Below are 19,910 nucleotides of genomic sequence, written 5' to 3'. Positions count from 1 at the left end.
TAATGCCGGGGGCCCGGAGTTTATCCAGGCCAAGTCACGTAGTCAGGAAAACCTCCTGTCCTGTCCATACTCACGTGGACTAGCTGCTCCTGCGTGTCAAACTCCTTGCTGCAGCTCTCCCAGTGGCAGTTGGTCTCATAGATGGCCTCTGGTTCCGGTTTATCCTCCTTATCCAGATCCTCCCGCCCCTCCAGCAGACCCATCAGAGGATCCTGGGTAGAGGTCAATGGTCACGGGTCATTGGTTAAAAGTCAGGGTTCAACACAACAGGAAGTACATAGGCAGTTCTCAGATGAGCAACATTAAATACACATGGTTGAAACAGCTGTTGAAACACATAGCACACACACACATGCAGGCGCATACACACAATCTCTCTCTACCACAATGACAACCTCACACATATTGTTAGCAAAATGATTTAAAGTTGTGATTGAGTGTTACCATGTGTGATTGTGTGGTTGAGTGTGTAGTGTAACCTGTTACCTGTGTGTTATGTTCTTCATTAAATATGTGCATTTTAACCATTTAGCAGACACTCATATCCGGGGTGACGTACAGTTTGTGCATTCATCTTAATTTTACATACTCTTTAAAGAGGTAGGGTTTCAGATGTTTTCAGAAGACTCAGCTACCCTAGCTTTAGGGGGAAGCTGGTTTCATCATTGCTGGGCTGAGTGGGAGCTGCCCTACCGTAGGGGTGGGAGGGCCAAGAGACCAGAGGTAGCAGAAGGGAGTACTCAGGTTGGGTTTAGGGTTTGCTGCTTGCTGCTCCATAGGCAAGTACCATGGTCTTGTAGTGGATGAAAGCTTCGACTGCCCAACCAAGACAGAGTTGCAGTAGTCCAGACGGGAGATGACAATTGCATGGATTAGGGCCTGCGCCGCTTCCTTTGTGAGGTAGGGTCTTACTCTACGGATGTTGTAGAGCATAAACCTGCCGGAGCAAGTATCTACTTTGATGTTTGCAGAGAGTGACAGGGTGTTGTCCAGGGTCTTTGCATTCTGGGAGGGGGACACCATATAGTTGTCAACCATGATGGAGATGTCTTGGAGCAGGCAGGCCTTCACCTGGGAGTAAGAGCAGCTCTGTCTTGTTGAGCTGGAGGTGGGGGGCCGACATCCAAGCTGAGACATGGGCCTAGAACTGAGCCCTGGGGGACACCAGTAGTGAGAGTATTTGGTGCAGACACAGATCCTCTCCACGTCACCTGGTAGGAGCAGCCTGAGATGCCCAGACATGAGAGGGTGGAGAGGAGGACATGATGGTTCATGCTGTCGAAGGCAGCGGATAGATCTAGGAGGATGAGAACTGAGGAGAAAGAGTCAGCTTTGGCAGTGCAGCGAGCCTCCGTGACACAGAGGAGAGCAGTCTTGGTTGAGTGACCCATCTTGAACCCTGACTGGTTAGGTTCAAGAAGATCTTTCTGAGACAGTTGTCAGAAAGTGCTTTGGAAAGAAAAGAAAGAGGGGATACCGGTCTGTAGTTTTTTTTATATCAGAGGGGTTGAGTGTTTGATTATTGAGGAGGGGAGCGACTCTAGCCATTTTGTGGTCAGAGAGGATGCAGCCAGTGGTCAGGGATGAGATCTGTGCGAGTGGGACAGTGGACTCAATAGGCTGAGTGAATGAGGAGCGGATGTTGTCAACCTTATTTTCAAAGTGTGTGTGTGTGTGTGTGTTCTGTGTGCAGAAGATTTCATTCTTACGGGTCAGACCCATAGAAAAATCTGACTGCCAATAGGTACTGCCAAGAGTGTCGGCAGTTAAGTTTTTGTTGTTCACAGTTTTACCTCTGATTTTTGCTTCACATAAATACTCCCAGCAACAAGGGGGCAGTGTTGTTTGGCTTGTGCCTGCTGTAGCTAATGTAAGCTAACTGGCAAGCTGCGCTAATGTTGTTGCTAGCTAGCTAGAATTTGTAGTAAGCCCTTATTGATACTAACCAGATGACCACAACTAAATAACTGGTGTAGGTAGCAACATTATAATTAAATCACAATGGATTCGGTGGAGTAGCTAGCGAGCAGTCGCACTTCGCTTCGCTCCACAGGTAATATTACACTTCTTTACATTACAACGGTTTGGTTTGTTTGATCTGAGCAATTTTTCTTAGCTATCAAAGATAATTGTGTAGTTTAGAGTAATTAGAGTAATTATCGAGGCTAGCTATTTTTTCATCCTCCTAACGTAGTCAACACTGCTAGCTGCTAGCTAGTCATCACTGCTAGCTAGCCAACCTCTACCGACTAGCAGCACTGTAGAAACTATTACATTACAACGGAACGACTTGATTAGTGTAATGTTAGTGTTAGTTAGCTAGCTACATAGTTGGCTTTGCTGTCTTTGTATCTAAGATAATTGTGTAGTTTAGAGTAATTATCGAGGCTAGCTAGCCAGCTGCGACGCGACGCCTTGTCCTGACTCCAGACTTAGTCAACACACCTAGTCATCAAACCCACTGCTAGCTAGTGGGTTTGCTAGCTAGCCAACCGTTACCGACTAGCAGCGCTGTAGATGCTAATACATTACAACGGAACGATTTGACTAGTGCAGTGTTAGCTAGCTAGCTACATAGTTGTCTTTGTCATAGCTTGATAATTGTGTAGTTTAGTAATTATCGAGGTTAGCTAGCCAGCTATTTCCGTCCCCCGCGACGCCATTGTTCCATACCTAGCCAACCATTACCGACGAGCAGCATTGTAGAAACTAAATACATTACAAAGGAACGTCTTGATTAGTGTTATGTTAGCTAGCTACAAAGTTGCTTTTGTATAATAGCCAACCTCTACCGACTAGCAGCACTGTAGAAACTATCACATTACAATGGAACGACTTGATCAGTGTAGTGTTAGTGTTAGTTAGCTAGCATTTTCGTCATTTTAGTCAATAAGATTTTCGCAACGTAAGCTTAACTTTCTGAACATTCGAGACGTGTAGTCCACTTGTCATTCCAATCTCCTTTGCATTAGCGTAGCCTCTTCTGTAGCTTGTCAACTATGTGTCTGTCTATCCCTGTTCTTTCCCCTCGGCACAGGCCATACAAACGCTTCACACCGCGTGGCCGCTGCCACTCTAACCTGGTGGTCCCAGCGTGCACGACCCACGTGGAGTTCCAGGTCTCCGGCAGCCTCTGGAACTGCCGGTCTGCGGCCAACAAGGCTGAGTTCATCTCAGCCTATGCTACCCTCCAGTCCCTAGACTTCCTGGCGCTGACGGAAACATGGATTACCACAGATAACACTGCTACTCCTACTGCTCTCTCCTCGTCTGCCCACGTGTTCTCGCATACCCCTAGAGCATCGAGCCAGCGGGGTGGTGGCACTGGAATCCTCATCTCTCCCAAGTGGACATTCTCTCTTTCTCCCCTGACCCATCTGTCTATCTCCTCATTTGAATTCCATGCTGTCACAGTTACCAGCCCTTTCAAGCTTAACATCCTTATCATTTATCGCCCTCCAGGTTCCCTTGGAGAGTTCATCAATGAGCTTGACGCCTTGATAAGTTCCTTTCCTGAGGATGGCTCACCTCTCACAGTTCTGGGTGACTTTAACCTCCCCACGTCTACCTTTGACTCATTCCTCTCTGCCTCCTTCTTTCCACTCCTCTCCTCTTTTGACCTCACCCTCTCACCTTCCCCCCTACTCACAAGGCAGGCAATACGCTTGACCTCATCTTTACTAGATGCTGTTCTTCCACTAATCTCATTGCAACTCCCCTCCAAGTCTCCGACCACTACCTTGTATCCTTTTCCCTCTCGCTCTCATCCAACACTTCTCACTCTGCCCCTACTCGGATGGTATTGCGCCGTCCCAACCTTCGCTCTCTCTCTCCCGCTACTCTCTCCTCTTCCATCCTATCATCTCTTCCCTCTGCTCAAACCTTCTCCAACCTATCTCCTGATTCTGCCTCCTCAACCCTCCTCTCCTCCCTTTCTGCATCCTTTGATTTTCTCTGTCCCCTATCCTCCAGGCCGGCTCGGTCCTTCCCTCCTGCTCCGTGGCTCGACGACTCACTGCGAGCTCACAGAACAGGGCTCCGGGCAGCCGAGCGGAAATGGAGGAAAACTCGCCTCCCTGCGGACCTGGCATCCTTTCACTCCCACCGCTCTACATTTTCCTCTTCTGTCTCTGCTGCTAAAGCCACTTTCTACCACTCTAAATTCCAAGCATCTGCCTCTAACCCTAGGAAGCTCTTTGCTACCTTCTCCTCCCTCCTGAATCCTCCTCCCCCCCTCCTCCCTCTCTGCGGATGACTTCGTCAACCATTTTGAAAAGAAGGTTGATGACATCCGATCCTCGTTTGCTAAGTCAAACGACACCGCTGGTCCTGCTCACACTGCCCTACCCTGTGCTTTGACCTCTTTCTCCCCCCTCTCTCCAGATGAAATCTCGCGTCTTGTGACGGCCGGCCGCCCAACAACCTGCCCACTTGACCCTATCCCCTCCTCTCTTCTCCAGACCATTTCCGGTGACCTTCTCCCCTACCTCACCTCGCTCATCAACTCATCCTTGACCGCTGGCTACGTCCCTTCCGTCTTCAAGAGAGCGAGAGTTGCACCCCTTCTGAAAAAACCTACACTCGATCCCTCCGATGTCAACAACTACAGACCTGTATCCCTTCTTTCTTTTCTCTCCAAAACTCTTGAACGTGCCGTCCTTGGCCAGCTCTCCTGCTATCTCTCTCAGAATGACCTTCTTGACCCTAATCAGTCAGGTTTCAAGACTGGGCATTCAACTGAGACTGCTCTTCTCTGTGTCACGGAGGCTCTCCGCACTGCTAAAGCTAACTCTCTCTCCTCTGCTCTCATCCTTCTAGACCTATCTGCTGCCTTTGATACTGTGAACCATCAGATCCTCCTCTCCACCCTCTCCGAGCTGGGCATCTCCGGCGCGGCCCACGCTTGGATTGCGTCCTACCTGACAGGTCGCTCCTACCAGGTGGCGTGGCGAGAATCTGTCTCCGCACCACGTGCTCTCACCACTGGTGTCCCCCAGGGCTCTGTTCTAGGCCCTCTCCTATTCTCACTATACACCAAGTCACTTGGCTCTGTCATATCCTCACATGGTCTCTCCTATCATTGCTACGCAGACGACACACAATTAATCTTCTCCTTTCCCCCTTCTGATAACCAGGTGGCGAATCGCATCTCTGCATGTCTGGCAGACATATCAGTGTGGATGACGGATCACCACCTCAAGCTGAACCTCGGCAAGACGGAGCTGCTCTTCCTCCCGGGGAAGGACTGCCCGTTCCATGATCTCACCATCACGGTTGACAACTCCCTTGTGTCCTCCTCCCAGAGTGCTAAGAACCTTGGCGTGACCCTGGACAACACCCTGTCGTTCTCCACTAACATCAAGGCGGTGACCCGATCCTGTAGGTTCATGCTCTACAACATTCGCAGAGTACGACCCTGCCTCACACAGGAAGCAGCGCAGGTCCTAGTCCAGGCACTTGTCATCTCCCGTCTGGATTACTGCAACTCGCTGCTGGCTGGGCTCCCTGCCTGTGCCATTAAACCCCTACAACTCATCCAGAACGCCGCAGCCCGTCTGGTGTTCAACCTTCCCAAGTTCTCTCACGTCACCCCGCTCCTCCACTCTTTCCACTGGCTTCCAGTTGAAGCTCGCATCCGCTACAAGTCCATGGTGCTTGCCTACGGAGCTGTGAGGGGAACGGCACCTCCGTACCTTCAGGCTCTGATCAGGCCCTACACCCAAACAAGGGCACTGCGTTCATCCACCTCTGGCCTGCTCGCCTCCCTACCTCTGAGGAAGCACAGTTCCCGCTCAGCCCAGTCAAAACTGTTCGCTGCTCTGGCACCCCAATGGTGGAACAAGCTCCCTCACGACGCCAGGACAGTGGAGTCAATCACCACCTTCCGGAGACACCTGAAACCCCACCTCTTTAAGGAATACCTGGGATAGGATAAAGTAATCCTTCTAACCCCCCCCCCTAAAAGATTTAGATGCACTATTGTAAAGTGGTTGTTCCACTGGATATGATAAGGTGAATGCACCAATTTGTAAGTCGCTCTGGATAAGAGCGTCTGCTAAATGACTTAAATGTAAATGTTAAATGTAGCTAACATTAGCTAGCAAGTGAACTGGCATTGGCAGTACGGGATAATGGAAGGGAAATCAATTATTGGTAGAAAGCTAGCTTGGTAAAGGCAAGCATTTAGTGTTGTGTGCATTGTGCTGCACTTACCAACCCATTAGTTTCATATGAAGTGTATGTGACTTCCTGGCTCAGTTATCAAGCTAACGTTAACTAATTAGCTAGCTAACAAAATTAGCAGGTGCATATTATCAAACTGAACCTAACAAAAAAATATTTATTCAAACACAAAACTCCTTAGCTAGATGTAAAAGGATTAAAGAATAAAAATATGTTTTAGTAAGAACAATGCAGATGAAAAGGTTGTGGATTACACTGGGAAATGTGCCCTATTTTGTCCCTTTTTCTTGTCACTTCTATCGGCTCCCCCACATGGAGGTTTGTGCTCTCTGATTGGCTCAAAGTCAAGTTCTTGGCCACTGACGAGCATTGCGATTCTACAAGTATAAACGGCAGGATCGTTGGTACCAGGTCAGTACACAGCAGGGATAGCTTTTGTTCTAGCAAGCGAAGGAACAGCCTCCTATTGTGCTAGGCACAGTACCTATCTGCAGTCAGATTTCTCAGTGTGCCTGTATCGGTAAGGGACCTACTATTTTTACAAACATTTTATGGGTCTAATCAAAGAATTACATATAGAATACCTATTGATTTTGTATAATATCCGTGGGCCGAGTAGGCAAGTAAAAATATGTCATAACTTTTATCAGGCATTACCTTTTAACGTGGCATAAATACAACCTGTCATGATGTTTTCATCTGATTGTCAAACAATCACTTCAAAAGGTTGCTCCTGTGGGCTACGCGCGCACGTTTTTCCACTCACAAAATAAATAAAACTGTGCACCCGCAAATTGATGAATGGAAAGAGACATCTGTAACAAAAAACCTGAAGTTGTAATGACGTTCAGCGATTCATGCATCACGTGTCTCGGCCACTTGTCTCCGCCTTGGCAAAATGAAGGGTATACTGCCCGTATTCAAGTTAATTTGCAGATTTTTATGCTGCTGACATGTGGTAATGTTAAATAATGGTGTAATTGCCTATAGTTTTCTTGGCATTACATTTAGATTATTGTGATAGGCTCACGTTTTACCGGTACGACCATACCAACTTGGCTTACTTTCACCCATGGTTGTGTGTGTTGTGGATAGTGCAGTCTAACCTATTGCTTGTATGTTACAGTGAGGGAAAAAAGTATTTGATCCCCTGCTGATTTTGTACGTTTGCCCACTGACAAAGAAATGATCGGTCTATAATTTTAATGGTAGGTTTATTTGAACAGTGAGAGACAGAATAACAACAAAAAAATCCTGAAAAATGCATGTAAAAAATGTTATAAAATGATTTGCATTTTAATGAGGGAAATAAGTATTTTACCCCTCTGTAAAACATGACTTAGTACTTGGTGGCAATACCCTTGTTGGCAATCACAGAGGTCAGATGTTTCTTGTAGTTGGCCACCAGGTTTGCACACATCTCAGGAGGGATTTTGTCCCACTCCTCTTTGCAGATCTTCTCCAAGTCATTAAGGTTTCAAGGCTGACGTTTGGCAACTCGAACCTTCAGCTCCCTCCACAGATTTTCTATGGGATTAAGGTCTGGAGACTGGCTACGCCACTCCAGGACCTTAATGTGCTTCTTCTTGAGCCACTCCTTTGTTGCCTTGGCCGTGTGTTTTGGGTCACTGTCATGCTGGAATACCCATCCACGACCCATTTTCAATGCCCTGGCTGAGGGAAGGAGGTTCTCACCCAAGATTTGATGGTACATGGCCCCGTCCATCGTCCCTTTGATGCGGTGAAGTTGTCCTGTCCCCTTAGCAGAAAAGCACCCCCAAAGCATAATGTTTCCACCTCCATGTTTGACGGTGAGGATGGTATTCTTGGGGTCATAGGCAGCATTCCTCCTCCTCCAAACACGGCGAGTTGAGTTGCTGCCCAAAGAGCTCCATTTTAGTCTCATCTGACCACAACACTTTCACCAGTTGTCCTCTGAATCATTCAGATGTTCATTGGCAAACTTCAGACGGGCATGTATATGTGCTTTCTTGAGCAGGGGGACCTTGTGGGCACTGCAGGATTTTAGTCCTTCACAGCGTAGTGTGTTACCAATTGTTTTCTTGGTGACTATGGTCCCAGCTGCCTTGAGATCATTGACAAGATCCTGCCGTGTAGTTCTGGGCTGATTCCTCACCGTTCTCATGATCATTGCAACTCCACGAGGTGAGATCTTGCATGGAGCCCCAGGCCGAGGGAGATTGACAGTTCTTTTGTGTTTCTTCCATTTGCGAATAATCGCACCAACTGTTGTCACCTTCTCACCAAGCTGCTTGGCGATGATCTTGTAGCCCATTCCAGCCTTGTGTAGATCTACAATCTTGTCCCTGATATCCTTGGAGAGCTCTTTGGTCTTGGCCATGGTGGAGAGTTTGGAATCTGATTGATTGATTACTTCTGTGGACAGGTGTCTTATATACAGGTAACAAACTGAGATTAGGAGCACTCCCTTTAAGAGTGTGCTCCTAATTTCAGCTCGTTACCTGTATAAAAGACACCTGGGAGCCAGAAATATTTCTGAATGAGAGGGGGTCAAATACTTATTTCCCTCATTAAAATGCAAATCAATTTATAACATTTTTAACATGCGTTTTTCTGGATTTTTTTGTTGTTATTCTGTGGCTTACTGTTCAAATAAACCTACCATTAAAATTATAGACTAATCATTTCTTTGTCAGTGGGCAAACGTACAAAATCAGTAGGGGATCAAATACTTTTCCCCTTCACTGTATGTGTGTGTGCCGTGTGTAATAAGCTTAGTGTTACCTGAGGTTGGGTGTGTTGTGTGTAGTGTAGTGTAACCTGTTACCTGTGTGCCAGTAGAGGATGGGCTGGCCACGTCACCCTCAGACCTCTCCTCCAGACTCTTAATGTTGATCCCATCCATCACACTACCCAGCACTGGCTCTGTCTTTAACTACACACACACACACACACACACACACACACACACACACACACACACACACACACACACACACACACACACACACACACACACACACACACACACACACACACACACACACACACACTCAGTTACAACATTGGTGCATTAGAATGTCTGGTAAAACATCACACTGCCCAGTACCACCTCTGTCTTGGGCTACACACAGAGAAACAGGTCAGGACTATATAGAGCCATTTCTTGTTCACCATCAAACGTCGCGTTCGAGTGATGCCCATGCATCCTGACATCAAAAGATAAGCAGGATTGCTAACACTATGCTTGTAAACATACCATTAATAAGTACAATAATGATTGAGGGTCCATATAGCTGTACCATGATATTTGTTTTGCTACTAAGTAAACCACCAATTGTTCTCCATTATTCCACACATTAAACACCCCCCCATCCCAAGTTGGGTTGTCGTCCCAGTGACTGGCAGACCACCCCTGTCCCCCTGGAGCCCAGGGCCCCTGAGAGACAGGGAGCCATCCTTCAAAAAGAGCACACAGTGAAAACGGGCGGTATACCCTCCAGATTGTGTTGTGGTTTGACGAGAACACTAACATTTTGCCAAGGCGGAGAAAAGTGGCCTAGACCGATACACGCGTGTACAGCAGTGGACGCATCAATCGCTGAATGTCATTACAATTTCAATTTTTTTTGGTACAGATGTCTCATTTCATTCATCAAAGTTAGGATTTTTTTTGTGAGTGGACAAACGTGCGCGGGTAGCCAACAGGAGTGATCTTTTGAAGTGATTCTTTGACATTCAGATGAAAACATCATGACTGGTTGTGTTTAGCAGTGCAAATACCATGGTACAGCTATTTGAACACTCAATCATGATCGTACTTTTTAATGGTAAGTTTACAAACATATATTATGATAAATATAACTGAAACTTTTCATTATGGTAAATTATTAAATAAGTATAGCTAGTTATAATTGTAATGGCTTAGCAGATAAGAGAAGGAATATAATATCTATTGTTTACAGGAAACTCATTCAACAAATTCAGATGAAGTTTTGTAGAAAAAGGACTGGGGGGTATATATATTCTCCCATGGGCAAAGAAACTCAATTTATTAACAACTATTTTGATCAGAATGTGCAAATTGTCCAAACAGATTGGCAAGGTTGATGGATTATTAAAAAAAATATTGGACCATAAATAGATTTGGATCATTAATCTATACAGTCCAAATAATGATGATCCATGCTTCTTTGAAAATATATATAATACTTTATCAAACCCACAAGCAATACAAGACTCAATTATTATGGTGGGAGATTATAATAGGTTTTTAAATACCTCAATGGACCGTAAAGGAAATCACACTACAAACTATCACCCTCATGCACTTAAGGAAATCATGAACATCATGGCTATGCTGGAACTAGTGGATATATGGAGGCTTAAATATCCTGACCTAGTGAGATATATATGGCGGAGGCTCAATCAAAGTAGTCGTCTTGACTACTTTCTTATGTCATTCCCGCACCAAAATATAAAAAATGTGTTGATAGGGGACAGAATGCGGTTGGACCATAAAATAATTGGCATATACATTCGTCTTACAGAATTTCCACGTGGGTGAGGATATTGGAAATTTAATCAAAGCCTAACATTACATAGGTACAGAAGATCCCCTTATTGTATAGGACACTTTTAAATGTGCCTTTAGAGACCATGCAATTCAATACTCAATACTAAAACAAAAGCAATTTAGGTCAAAAGAGTCCATATTAAGAAAGGAAATAGAAGGACTAAGAGTACAGATAGATGGCAATAAAAACAGTACCATAGAGGCACATAATAAGTTAGTGTAAGGTTCTGCTTTCCTTTTCTTAGTCAACCTTGTGTTCTTTTTCTTTGTGTTCTTGAACGTAGCCCTGTTTCTTTGTGTTCTGGAACGTAGCCCTGTCTTTCATTTTTGTTCATTGATTTCACCTGGGTTCGTTTCTCACCTGGTCTCATCAGCTCCCTATTTAGTTCAGTTCTTTCTGTTTGTATGGTTGTGGGGTATTGTTTGTTTTTGACTACCTACCTGTGTTTGACCATTGCCTGCGACCACAATTCCTGCCATCTGCGAAGGCTTAAACAAAGCGATGATTATTATTATTATTATTATTATTATTATTATTATTAACCTTGAATTATAATTATGTAAAATCCCCTTAGATATTCTCACAGATCAGATTTGCCCTAATGAAAAATGAGTAATTGGCTGAGAGTCTGGCGGCATTGGCGGAGTTGAAGAGGGCGAGGAACGACCCATGCCAGGCAAACACGCAGATGATTATTTCAACTACATTTCAGTTGCAACAAGTTTGATCGGGTTTAAATCAGGAGACCTACATGTAGAGATGAAAAAAAAAATGTTTAGATATACTGTAGACCTACCATAGGCGACATGAGTCTCACTTGTGTTGAGTAATGTGCTGTTAATAAACATCTGCTGCGCTCTGCGTGTGAATCTACACCTTTTTATCCCTGAGTATTCATTACAGGAAACCTCACCTAAAAACGGAATGGATTCAGTGGAGCTACAGCGGCACCTAACCCAGCAAGAGGAGCTTATGAAGGAAATTCGCCATCTTCTCCGCCAGCCTACTCCTCCGATGCCAGGTATCGTAACCCGTAGCCCTCCTTCGTTCATACCCATGCCTGGAAAATATGACGGTTCACCTGGGAAATGCAGCAAATACATTGAGCACCACCCCACTAACTTCGCCACCGACAAGAGCAGGGTGGATTTTGTTGTCGCTAACTCACAGGCAAAGCCCTGGATTGGGCCACCGCCATATGGACTGCCAACAGCACTCGGATCCGAGACCCATTTCCACACCCTCTTCAAAGAGGTATTCGATCACTCTCCCTCCGGTCGTCCTATAGGAGACCTCCTCATAGAACTTCAACAAGGACACAATTCAGCTGCCGCACCATGGCTGTAGGGAGTGGACGGAATGAGGCTGCTTTACTTACTGTTTATTGAAGAGGGCTCAACAGACGAATTTCAGGCGGAGCTGGCCTGTAGGATTTAAATCAATACATTCGTATCGCCATCGACCACCTCACCGCTGAAGAACTCTGCCACCCAGGAACCCGAAACCTTCTCTTTCCATGATTCAGTCATCCTGTCCGAGTCTTCCAGAGCCCATGCAGTTGGGCTATGCTCCTCTCCCGTGTATTAAACGTCAAAAGCGGCTCCAAGAAAGGCTCTGCCTATACTGTGAAGGGAAAGATCATCCACTCAGCCATTGCCCTGTTCGCCCCCCCCCCACGGAGGGAGGAAAAGGGTCCCCCTGCTGCCATGCAGGTAGGCGTGTCCTTATATCTAAATATCTCCCAGAAGCACTTCTCCGTCCCAGTATTGATAACCGTGAAGGGGGTTACCAAGTACGTAGAAGTCTTGATAGATTCGGGAGCAGCGGGTCATTTTATCGATCACCAGTTAGTACAAGAGCTTGACATTGATCTAACACCTGTCACCCCTCCCTTAAGGATTAACACCCTGGCTGGGCAGCCATTGGGCACGGGCTTCATCACGCACCTGACAAAGCGTCACCCTCCAGATTGGAGTCTTCCACACCGTAACCATTCAACTCATGGAACTCTCATCCCCCAAACAGCCAATCAGCCATCGAACACCCCTGGCTTTGTCGTCATGACCCAGCCATCTAGTGGGAACAAGGTGAACTACTGTCTTGGTCTTCTACCTGCTTCTCCAGTTGTCTCAGACTACCCTGCAGAGCCACCACCATTGAGGACTCTGCCTCGGCAGTGACACCCACTATACCATCTGAATACGCCCAGTACAGCAATGTCTTCAGCAAAGTCAAGGCCTCCACTCTGCCACCACATCGCCCAGGAGACTGTGCTATTGACTTACTCCCTGGAGTGTCCCCACTGAAGGGCCGTGTTTACCCCCTATCTATCCTGGAAAATGAGGCAATGGAGAACTACATTGATGAATCACTTAAATGGCTTCATTCGTACTTCTTCTCCGGCTGCGTCCAGCTTCTTCTTCGTTGGAAAAAAGGATGATGGTCTCCATCCATGTATTGATTATCGTTTCCTGAATGACGTCACGGTCAAGAACCGTTTCCCTCTGATCCCAGTGACCCTTGAACAAGTGGGCCGCGCCAAGCTCTATACTAAACTCAACCTGCGAAGTGCATATAACATTGTCCGTATACTTGAAGGCGATGAATGGAATATGGCTTTTATCACCGCTCCAGGGCACTACGAATACCTGGTCATGCCTTATGAACGCCCCCGCTGTCTTCCAATCCTTTATGAACTAGGTTTTCCAGGATATGATCAACCACTTTCTCATCGTCTACATTCATGACATCCCGATTTACTCCTACTCCCTGAAGGAACGCATGTGCAAAAGGTTCTTCAACAGCTCCTTGACCATAATCTTTATGTGAAGACTGAAAAGAGTGCCTTCCATGTAACCTCTGTGAACTTCCTCAGCTTCATACTGACACCTGGAGGGGACAGCATGGATGAGAACAAAGTCACCACCATCAGTAACTTGGCCCAAACCCATCACCGTTAAGGAACTCCAACGTTTTATTGGGTTCTCCAACTTCTATCGCCGGTTCATTCGGAACTTCAGTTCTACTACCGCTCCCCTCACTGCCCTTACCAGCCAAAACACACGGACCCTTCAATGTACTGATGCGCGCTGACTGTGTTCAACAACTTGAAATGCCCCTTCACCTCAGCTCCTCTCCTTCGCCAACCTTATCCGACCCTTTCTTTCACCCTGGAGGTGGATGCCTCTGAAGTAGGAGCAATACTCTCAGCGGGTGGGAACACCTCCCAAATCACATCCCTGTGCCACTTTCTCCAGGAAGGTATCCCCCGCCGAGAGGAATTACGATGTGGGGAACAGAACTCCTCGCCATCAAGCTGGCCCTCGAGGAGTGGCGCCACTGGTTGGAGGGCGCACAACATCCCTTTCTCGTCTAAAGAGATCATTGTAAGCTGGAATATATCAGAGGGTCCAAGAAGTTAAACTCCAGACAAGCCCACTGTGCTCTCTTCACATGCTCCCATTTTCATGTTATATTCCTTGGGGGGGGGGGGGGGGGTTCAAAAAGTAATAGTCAGTATCTGGTGTGGCCACCAGCTGCATTAAGTACTGCAGTGCATCTCCTCATGGACTGTACCAGATTTGTCAGTTCTTGCTGTGAGATGTTACCCCGCTCTTCACCAAGGCACCTACAAGTTCCCGGACATTTCTGGGGGGAATGGCCCTAGCCCTCACCCTCTGATCCAACAGGTCCCAGACGTGCTCAATGTGATTGAGATCCAGGCTCTTCGCTGGCCATGGCAGAACATTGCCATTACTGTCTTGCAGGAAATCATGCACAGAACGAGCAGCATGGCTGGTGGCATTGTCATACTGGAATGTCATGTTAGGATGAGCCTGCAGGAATGGTACCACATGAGGGAGGAGGATGTCATCCCTGTAACGCACAGCATTGAGATTGAGCTTGTTGTCATTGCAGGCAGTCTGATGATGCTGTGACACACAGCCCCAGACCATGACGGACCCTCCACCTCCAAATGAATCCCGCTCAAGAGTACAGGCCTCGGTGTAACGCTCATTCCTTCGACGATAAACGCGAATCCAACCATCACCCCTGGTGAGACAACACTGCGACTCGTCAGTGAAGAGGATTTTTTTGCCAGTCCTGTCTGGTCCAGCGATGATGGGTTTGTGCCCATAGGAGACGTTGTTGCCGGTGATGTCTGGTGAGGACCTGCCTTACAACAGACCTACAAGCCCTCAGTCCAGCCTCTCTCAGCCTATTGCGGACAGTCTGAGCACTGATGGAGGGATTGTGCGTTCCTGGTGTAACTCGGGTAGTTGTTGTTGCCATCCTGTACCTGTCCCGCAGGTGTGATGTTCGGATGTACCGATCCTGTGCAGGTGTTGTTACACGTGGTTTGCCACTGCGAGGATGATCAGCTGTCCACCCTGTCTCCCTGTAGCGCTGTCTTAGGCATCTCACAGTACGGACATTGCAATTTATTGCCTTGGCCACATCTGCAGTCCTCATGCCTCCTTGCAGCATGCCTAAGGCACGTTCACGCAGATGAGCAGGGACCCTTGGCATCTTTTTTTGGTGTTTTTCAGAGTCAGTAGTAAGGCTTCTTTTAGCCTCTTCTAGTGTCCTAAGTTTTCATAACTGTGACATTAATTGCCTACCGTCTGTAAGCTGTTAGTGTCTTAACAACCGTTCCACAGGTGCATGTTCATTCATTGTTTATGGTTCATTGAACAAGCATGGGAAACAGTGTTTAAACCCTTTACAATGAAGATCTGTGAAGTTATTTAGATTTTTACAAATTATCTTTGAAAGACTGGGTCCTGAAAAAGGGACGTTTCTTTTTTTGCTTAGTTTATATTGTAAAAAATAAAGCAACCCTGATGGAATACGGGGAAAATGCACTAAAATAATTTACTGAAATGTGTTACAAATGGAGTCACCCATGATGCACCAAACTATATTTTGAAAGAGGAAGCAAAGTACTTTAAGCATATGTTTCAGTCTCCTCCATCTCCACTAACTGAAGTTAATTGTATGGATTTGTTTTCTATTAATAATGTAAAATTAACAGCTGTACAGAAAGACTCATGTGAAGGCCAAATTACAGAGGAGGAACTTCTTGACGTATTTAAAGCCTTCAAGGATCCGCCTCTTAAGGATCTGCCCCTTTTTTTAAATTTTCACCTAAAATGACATACCCAAATCTAACTGCCTGTAGCTCAGGCCTTGAAGCAAGATAATGGCTACTTCTCAGAAAGTATTAAACCGTCAAGAGGAGTAAAACAAGGTTGTCCTCTACTGTATATCTATTTATTGTGGCCATCGAAATGTTAGCTATTAAAATATGTATAATTGCGCAGGAAGAGATGGCTGCCGTTTTACGGGTACCTAACAAATTGTACTATTGTGTGTTTTTTTTGCGTTATTTGTAACTTATTTTTTACATAATGTTTCTGCCACCGTTTCTTATGACCGAAAAGAGCTTCTGGATATCAGAACAGTGATTACCCACCTCGTACTGGACAAAGATTTTTTCTTTAACGAGTCGGACACCGGACAAGACCCATATCCCTGTCATTCACATGATGAAGAGAGAGAGATATAGGGGACGTAGGTCTGGGTGTCTTGTAAGAATCTGACGCCGAGTGGGTAACCTGTCTCTACCTTCCGTACTATTAGCCGACCTGCAATCATTGAATAATAAACTGGATGAGCTCCGATCAAGAATATCCCACCAATGGGACATTAAAAACTGTAATATCTTGTGTTTTACCGAGTTGTGGCTGAACGACGACAGGGATAACATACAGCTGGCTGGGTTTTTCGTGCATCGGCAAGATAGAACAGCTGCCTCCGGTAAGACAAGGGTTGGCAGTCTGTGTCTATTTGTCAATAACAGCTGGTGCACGAAATCTAATATTAAGGAAGTCTTGAGGTTTTTACTCACCTGAGGTAGAGTATCTCATGATAAGCTGTAGACCACACTATTGCCAAGAGTTTGTTCATCTATATTTTTCGTTGCTGTCTATTTACCACCACAAAGCGATGCTGGCACCAAGACCGCACAAAATGAGCTGTATAAGGCCATAAGCAAACAAGAAAATGCTCATCCAGAGGCGGCACTCCTAGTGGCCGGGGACTTTAATGCAGGTAAACTTAAATATGTTTTACCTAATTTCTACCAGAATGTTACATGTGCAACCAGAGGAAAAAAACTCTAGACCACCTTTACTCCACACACAGAGACATGTACAAAACACTCCCTTGCCCTTCACTTGGCAAATCTAACCATACCTATATCCTCCTGTACGTACCCCAACCAGAAACCATGGATTATAGGTAACATCTGCACTGACCTAAATTGTAGAACTGCTGCTTTCAAGGAGCGGGACTCTAACCCGGATGCTTTTAAGAAATCCCTCTATGCCCTCCGACGAACCATCAAACAGGCAAAGCGTCAATACAGTACTAAGATTGAATCCTACTACACCAGCTCCGATGCTCGTCGGATGTGGCAGGGCTTGCAAACTATTATGGACTACAAAGGGAAGCACAGCAGCGAGTTGCACAGTGACACAAGCCTACAAGACGAGCTAAATAACTTTTATGCGCGCTTCGAGGCAAGCAACACTGAAGCATGAATGAGCGCACCAGCTGTTGCAGACGACTGTGTGATCACGGTCTCCATAACTGATGTGATTAAGACCTTTAACCTGTTTGGTATAGGGGGCAGTATTGAGAATTTTGGAAAAAATATGTTCCCATTTTTAACGGCCTCCTACACCAACTCAGAAGCTAGAATATGCATATTATTGTTCAGGTTTGGATAGAAAACACTCTGAATTTTCTAAAACTGTTTGAATGGTGTCTGTGAGTATAACAGAACTCCTATGGCAGGCAAAAACCTGACAAGGTTTCAAGCAGGAAGTACCCTGTCTGACAAGGAGTCGTGCGTCTTACCTCTTTTTATTGAAAAGTAAGGATCTTAGCTGTAACGTGACAATTCCCAGGGCTCCAATAGGCTCTCAGAGCCCGCGAAATAACTGAAGGTTTACGAGGGAACCTCAGGTTGAAATATATTATCGCCTTTTGTAAGTGGATGCTCGGAGGACCTTTCAATGATGCGCGTGCATGAGTCGCTTCTGAGGAGAAATTTTATTCGGCTGTTTAGGCTCAATGCATACTCCCGGTCGGAATATTAACACTTCTCTATGACATAAATGGCATAAAAATTGGTTTTAAACAGCGGTTGACATGCTTCGAAGTACGGTAATGGAATATTTAGACATTTTTGACACGCCAATGCGCCATGCGCGACACCGCGAAAAAGCATTCTAGAACTCACGAACAAAACGTCGCTGTTGGAACATAACGATGGATTATTTGGGACCAAACCAACATTTGTTATTGAAGTAGAAGTCCTGGCAGTGTATTCTGATGAAGAACAAGCAAGGTAAGAACATCTTTCTTATAGGAAATGTGATTTTGGTGGAGGCTGACCTGGGTGGGTGTCTAAATAGCTAGCCCTGTAATGCCGGGCTATGTACTTAGATTATTGCAAAATGTGCTTCATCCGAAAAGCTATTTTAAAATCGGACATATCGAGTGCATAGAGGGGTAATGTATCTATAATTCTTAAAATAATTGTTATGCTTTTTGTGAACGTTTATCGTGAGTAATTTAGCAAACTGTTAGTAAATTCACCGGAAGTTTGCGGTGGTTATGCTTTTTCTGAACGTCACATGCTAATGTAAAAAGCTGGTTTTTGATATAAATATGAACTTGATTGAACAGACATGCATGTATTGTATAACACAATGTCCTAGGTGTGTCATCTGATGAAGATTATAAAAGGTTAGTGCTGCATTTAGCTGTGGTTTGGGTTTATGTGACATGATATGCTAGCTTGAAAAATGGCTGTGTGATTATTTCTGGCTGGGTACTCTGCTGACATAATCTAATGTTTTGCTTTTGTTGTAAAGCCTTTTTGAAATCGGACAGTGGGGTTAGATTAACGAGATTCTTGTCTTTAAATAGCTGTGAAATAGTCATATGTTTGAGAAATTGAAGTTATAGCATTTCTAACGATTCAAAAATCGCGCCACTGGATTTCAGTGGCTGTTACGTAGGTGGGACGAGTTCGTCCCACATGTACTAGAGAGGTTAAACAGGTCAACGTTCACAAGGCCGCAGGGCCAGACGGATTACCAAGACGTGTATTCTGAGCATGCGCTGACCAACTGGCAAGTGTCTTCACTGACATTTTCAACCTATCCCTGACCGAGGCTGTAATACCAACATGTTTCAAGCAGACCACCATAGTCGCTGTGCCCAAGAACACTAAGGTAAACTGCCTCAATGACTACCAATCTGTAGCACTCACATCTGTAGCCATGAAGTGCTTTGAAAGGCTGGTCATGTCTCACATCAACACCATTATCCCAGAAACCCTAGACCCACTCCAATTTGCATACCACCCCAACAGATCCACAGAAGACTCTACACTGCCCTTTCCCACCTGGAAAAAATGAACACCTACGTGAGAATGCTATTTATTGACTACAGCTCAGCGTTCAACACCATAGTGCTCTCAAAGCTCATCACTAAGCAAAGGACCCTGGGACTAAACACCTCCCTCTGCAACTGGATCCTGGACTTCCTGACATGCCGCCCCGGGTGGTAAGGGTAGGTAACAACACATCTGCCATCCTGATCCTCAACACGGGGGCCCCTCAGGGGTGCATGCTCAGTCCCCTCCTGTACTCATTGTTCACCCATGACTGCTTGGCCAAGCACAACTCCAACAACATCATTAAGTTTAATGATGACACAACAGCGGTAGGCCTGATCACCAATAACGATGAGACAGCCTATAGGGAGGAGGTCAGAGACTTGGCATTGTGGTGCCAGGATAAGAACCTCTACCTCAACGTGATCAAGACAAAGGAGATGATCGTGGACTACAGGAAAAGGAGGGTCTAGCACGTCCCCATTCTCATCGACGGGGCTGTAGTGTCCACATCACCAACAAACTATCATGGTCCAAACACACCAAGACAGTCGTGAAGAGGACACGACAACACCTATTCCCCCTCAGGAGACTGAAAAGATTCTGCATTGGGAACTCAGATCCTCAAAAAGTTTCACAACTGCACCATCGAGAGCATCCTGACTGATTGCATCACCGCCTGGCACTGCTCGGCC

The 19,910-nt window shown here is 45.8% G+C and overlaps 1 protein-coding gene across 1 annotated transcript in view; it reads right to left on the bottom strand.

Moving 5' to 3' along the window:
- gli1 (GLI family zinc finger 1) overlaps nt 1-19,910 on the bottom strand; it is a 124,819-nt gene that overhangs the window by 18,170 nt on the left and 86,739 nt on the right. Inside the window, exons 7-8 of the mRNA XM_029695031.1 lie at nt 8,993-9,100; nt 75-212 (exon numbers count right to left, since the gene is read on the bottom strand). Of these exons, the coding sequence (XP_029550891.1) occupies nt 75-212; nt 8,993-9,100 (246 nt within the window). The remainder of the gene's footprint in view (nt 1-74; nt 213-8,992; nt 9,101-19,910) is intronic.

Source organism: Salmo trutta, chromosome 16, assembly GCF_901001165.1.
Source record: "Salmo trutta chromosome 16, fSalTru1.1, whole genome shotgun sequence".
NCBI classification, from domain to species: domain Eukaryota; kingdom Metazoa; phylum Chordata; class Actinopteri; order Salmoniformes; family Salmonidae; genus Salmo; species Salmo trutta.
Note: the sequence above shows the minus strand (reverse complement) of the source record. Positions and strands in the feature narration are given on the sequence as shown.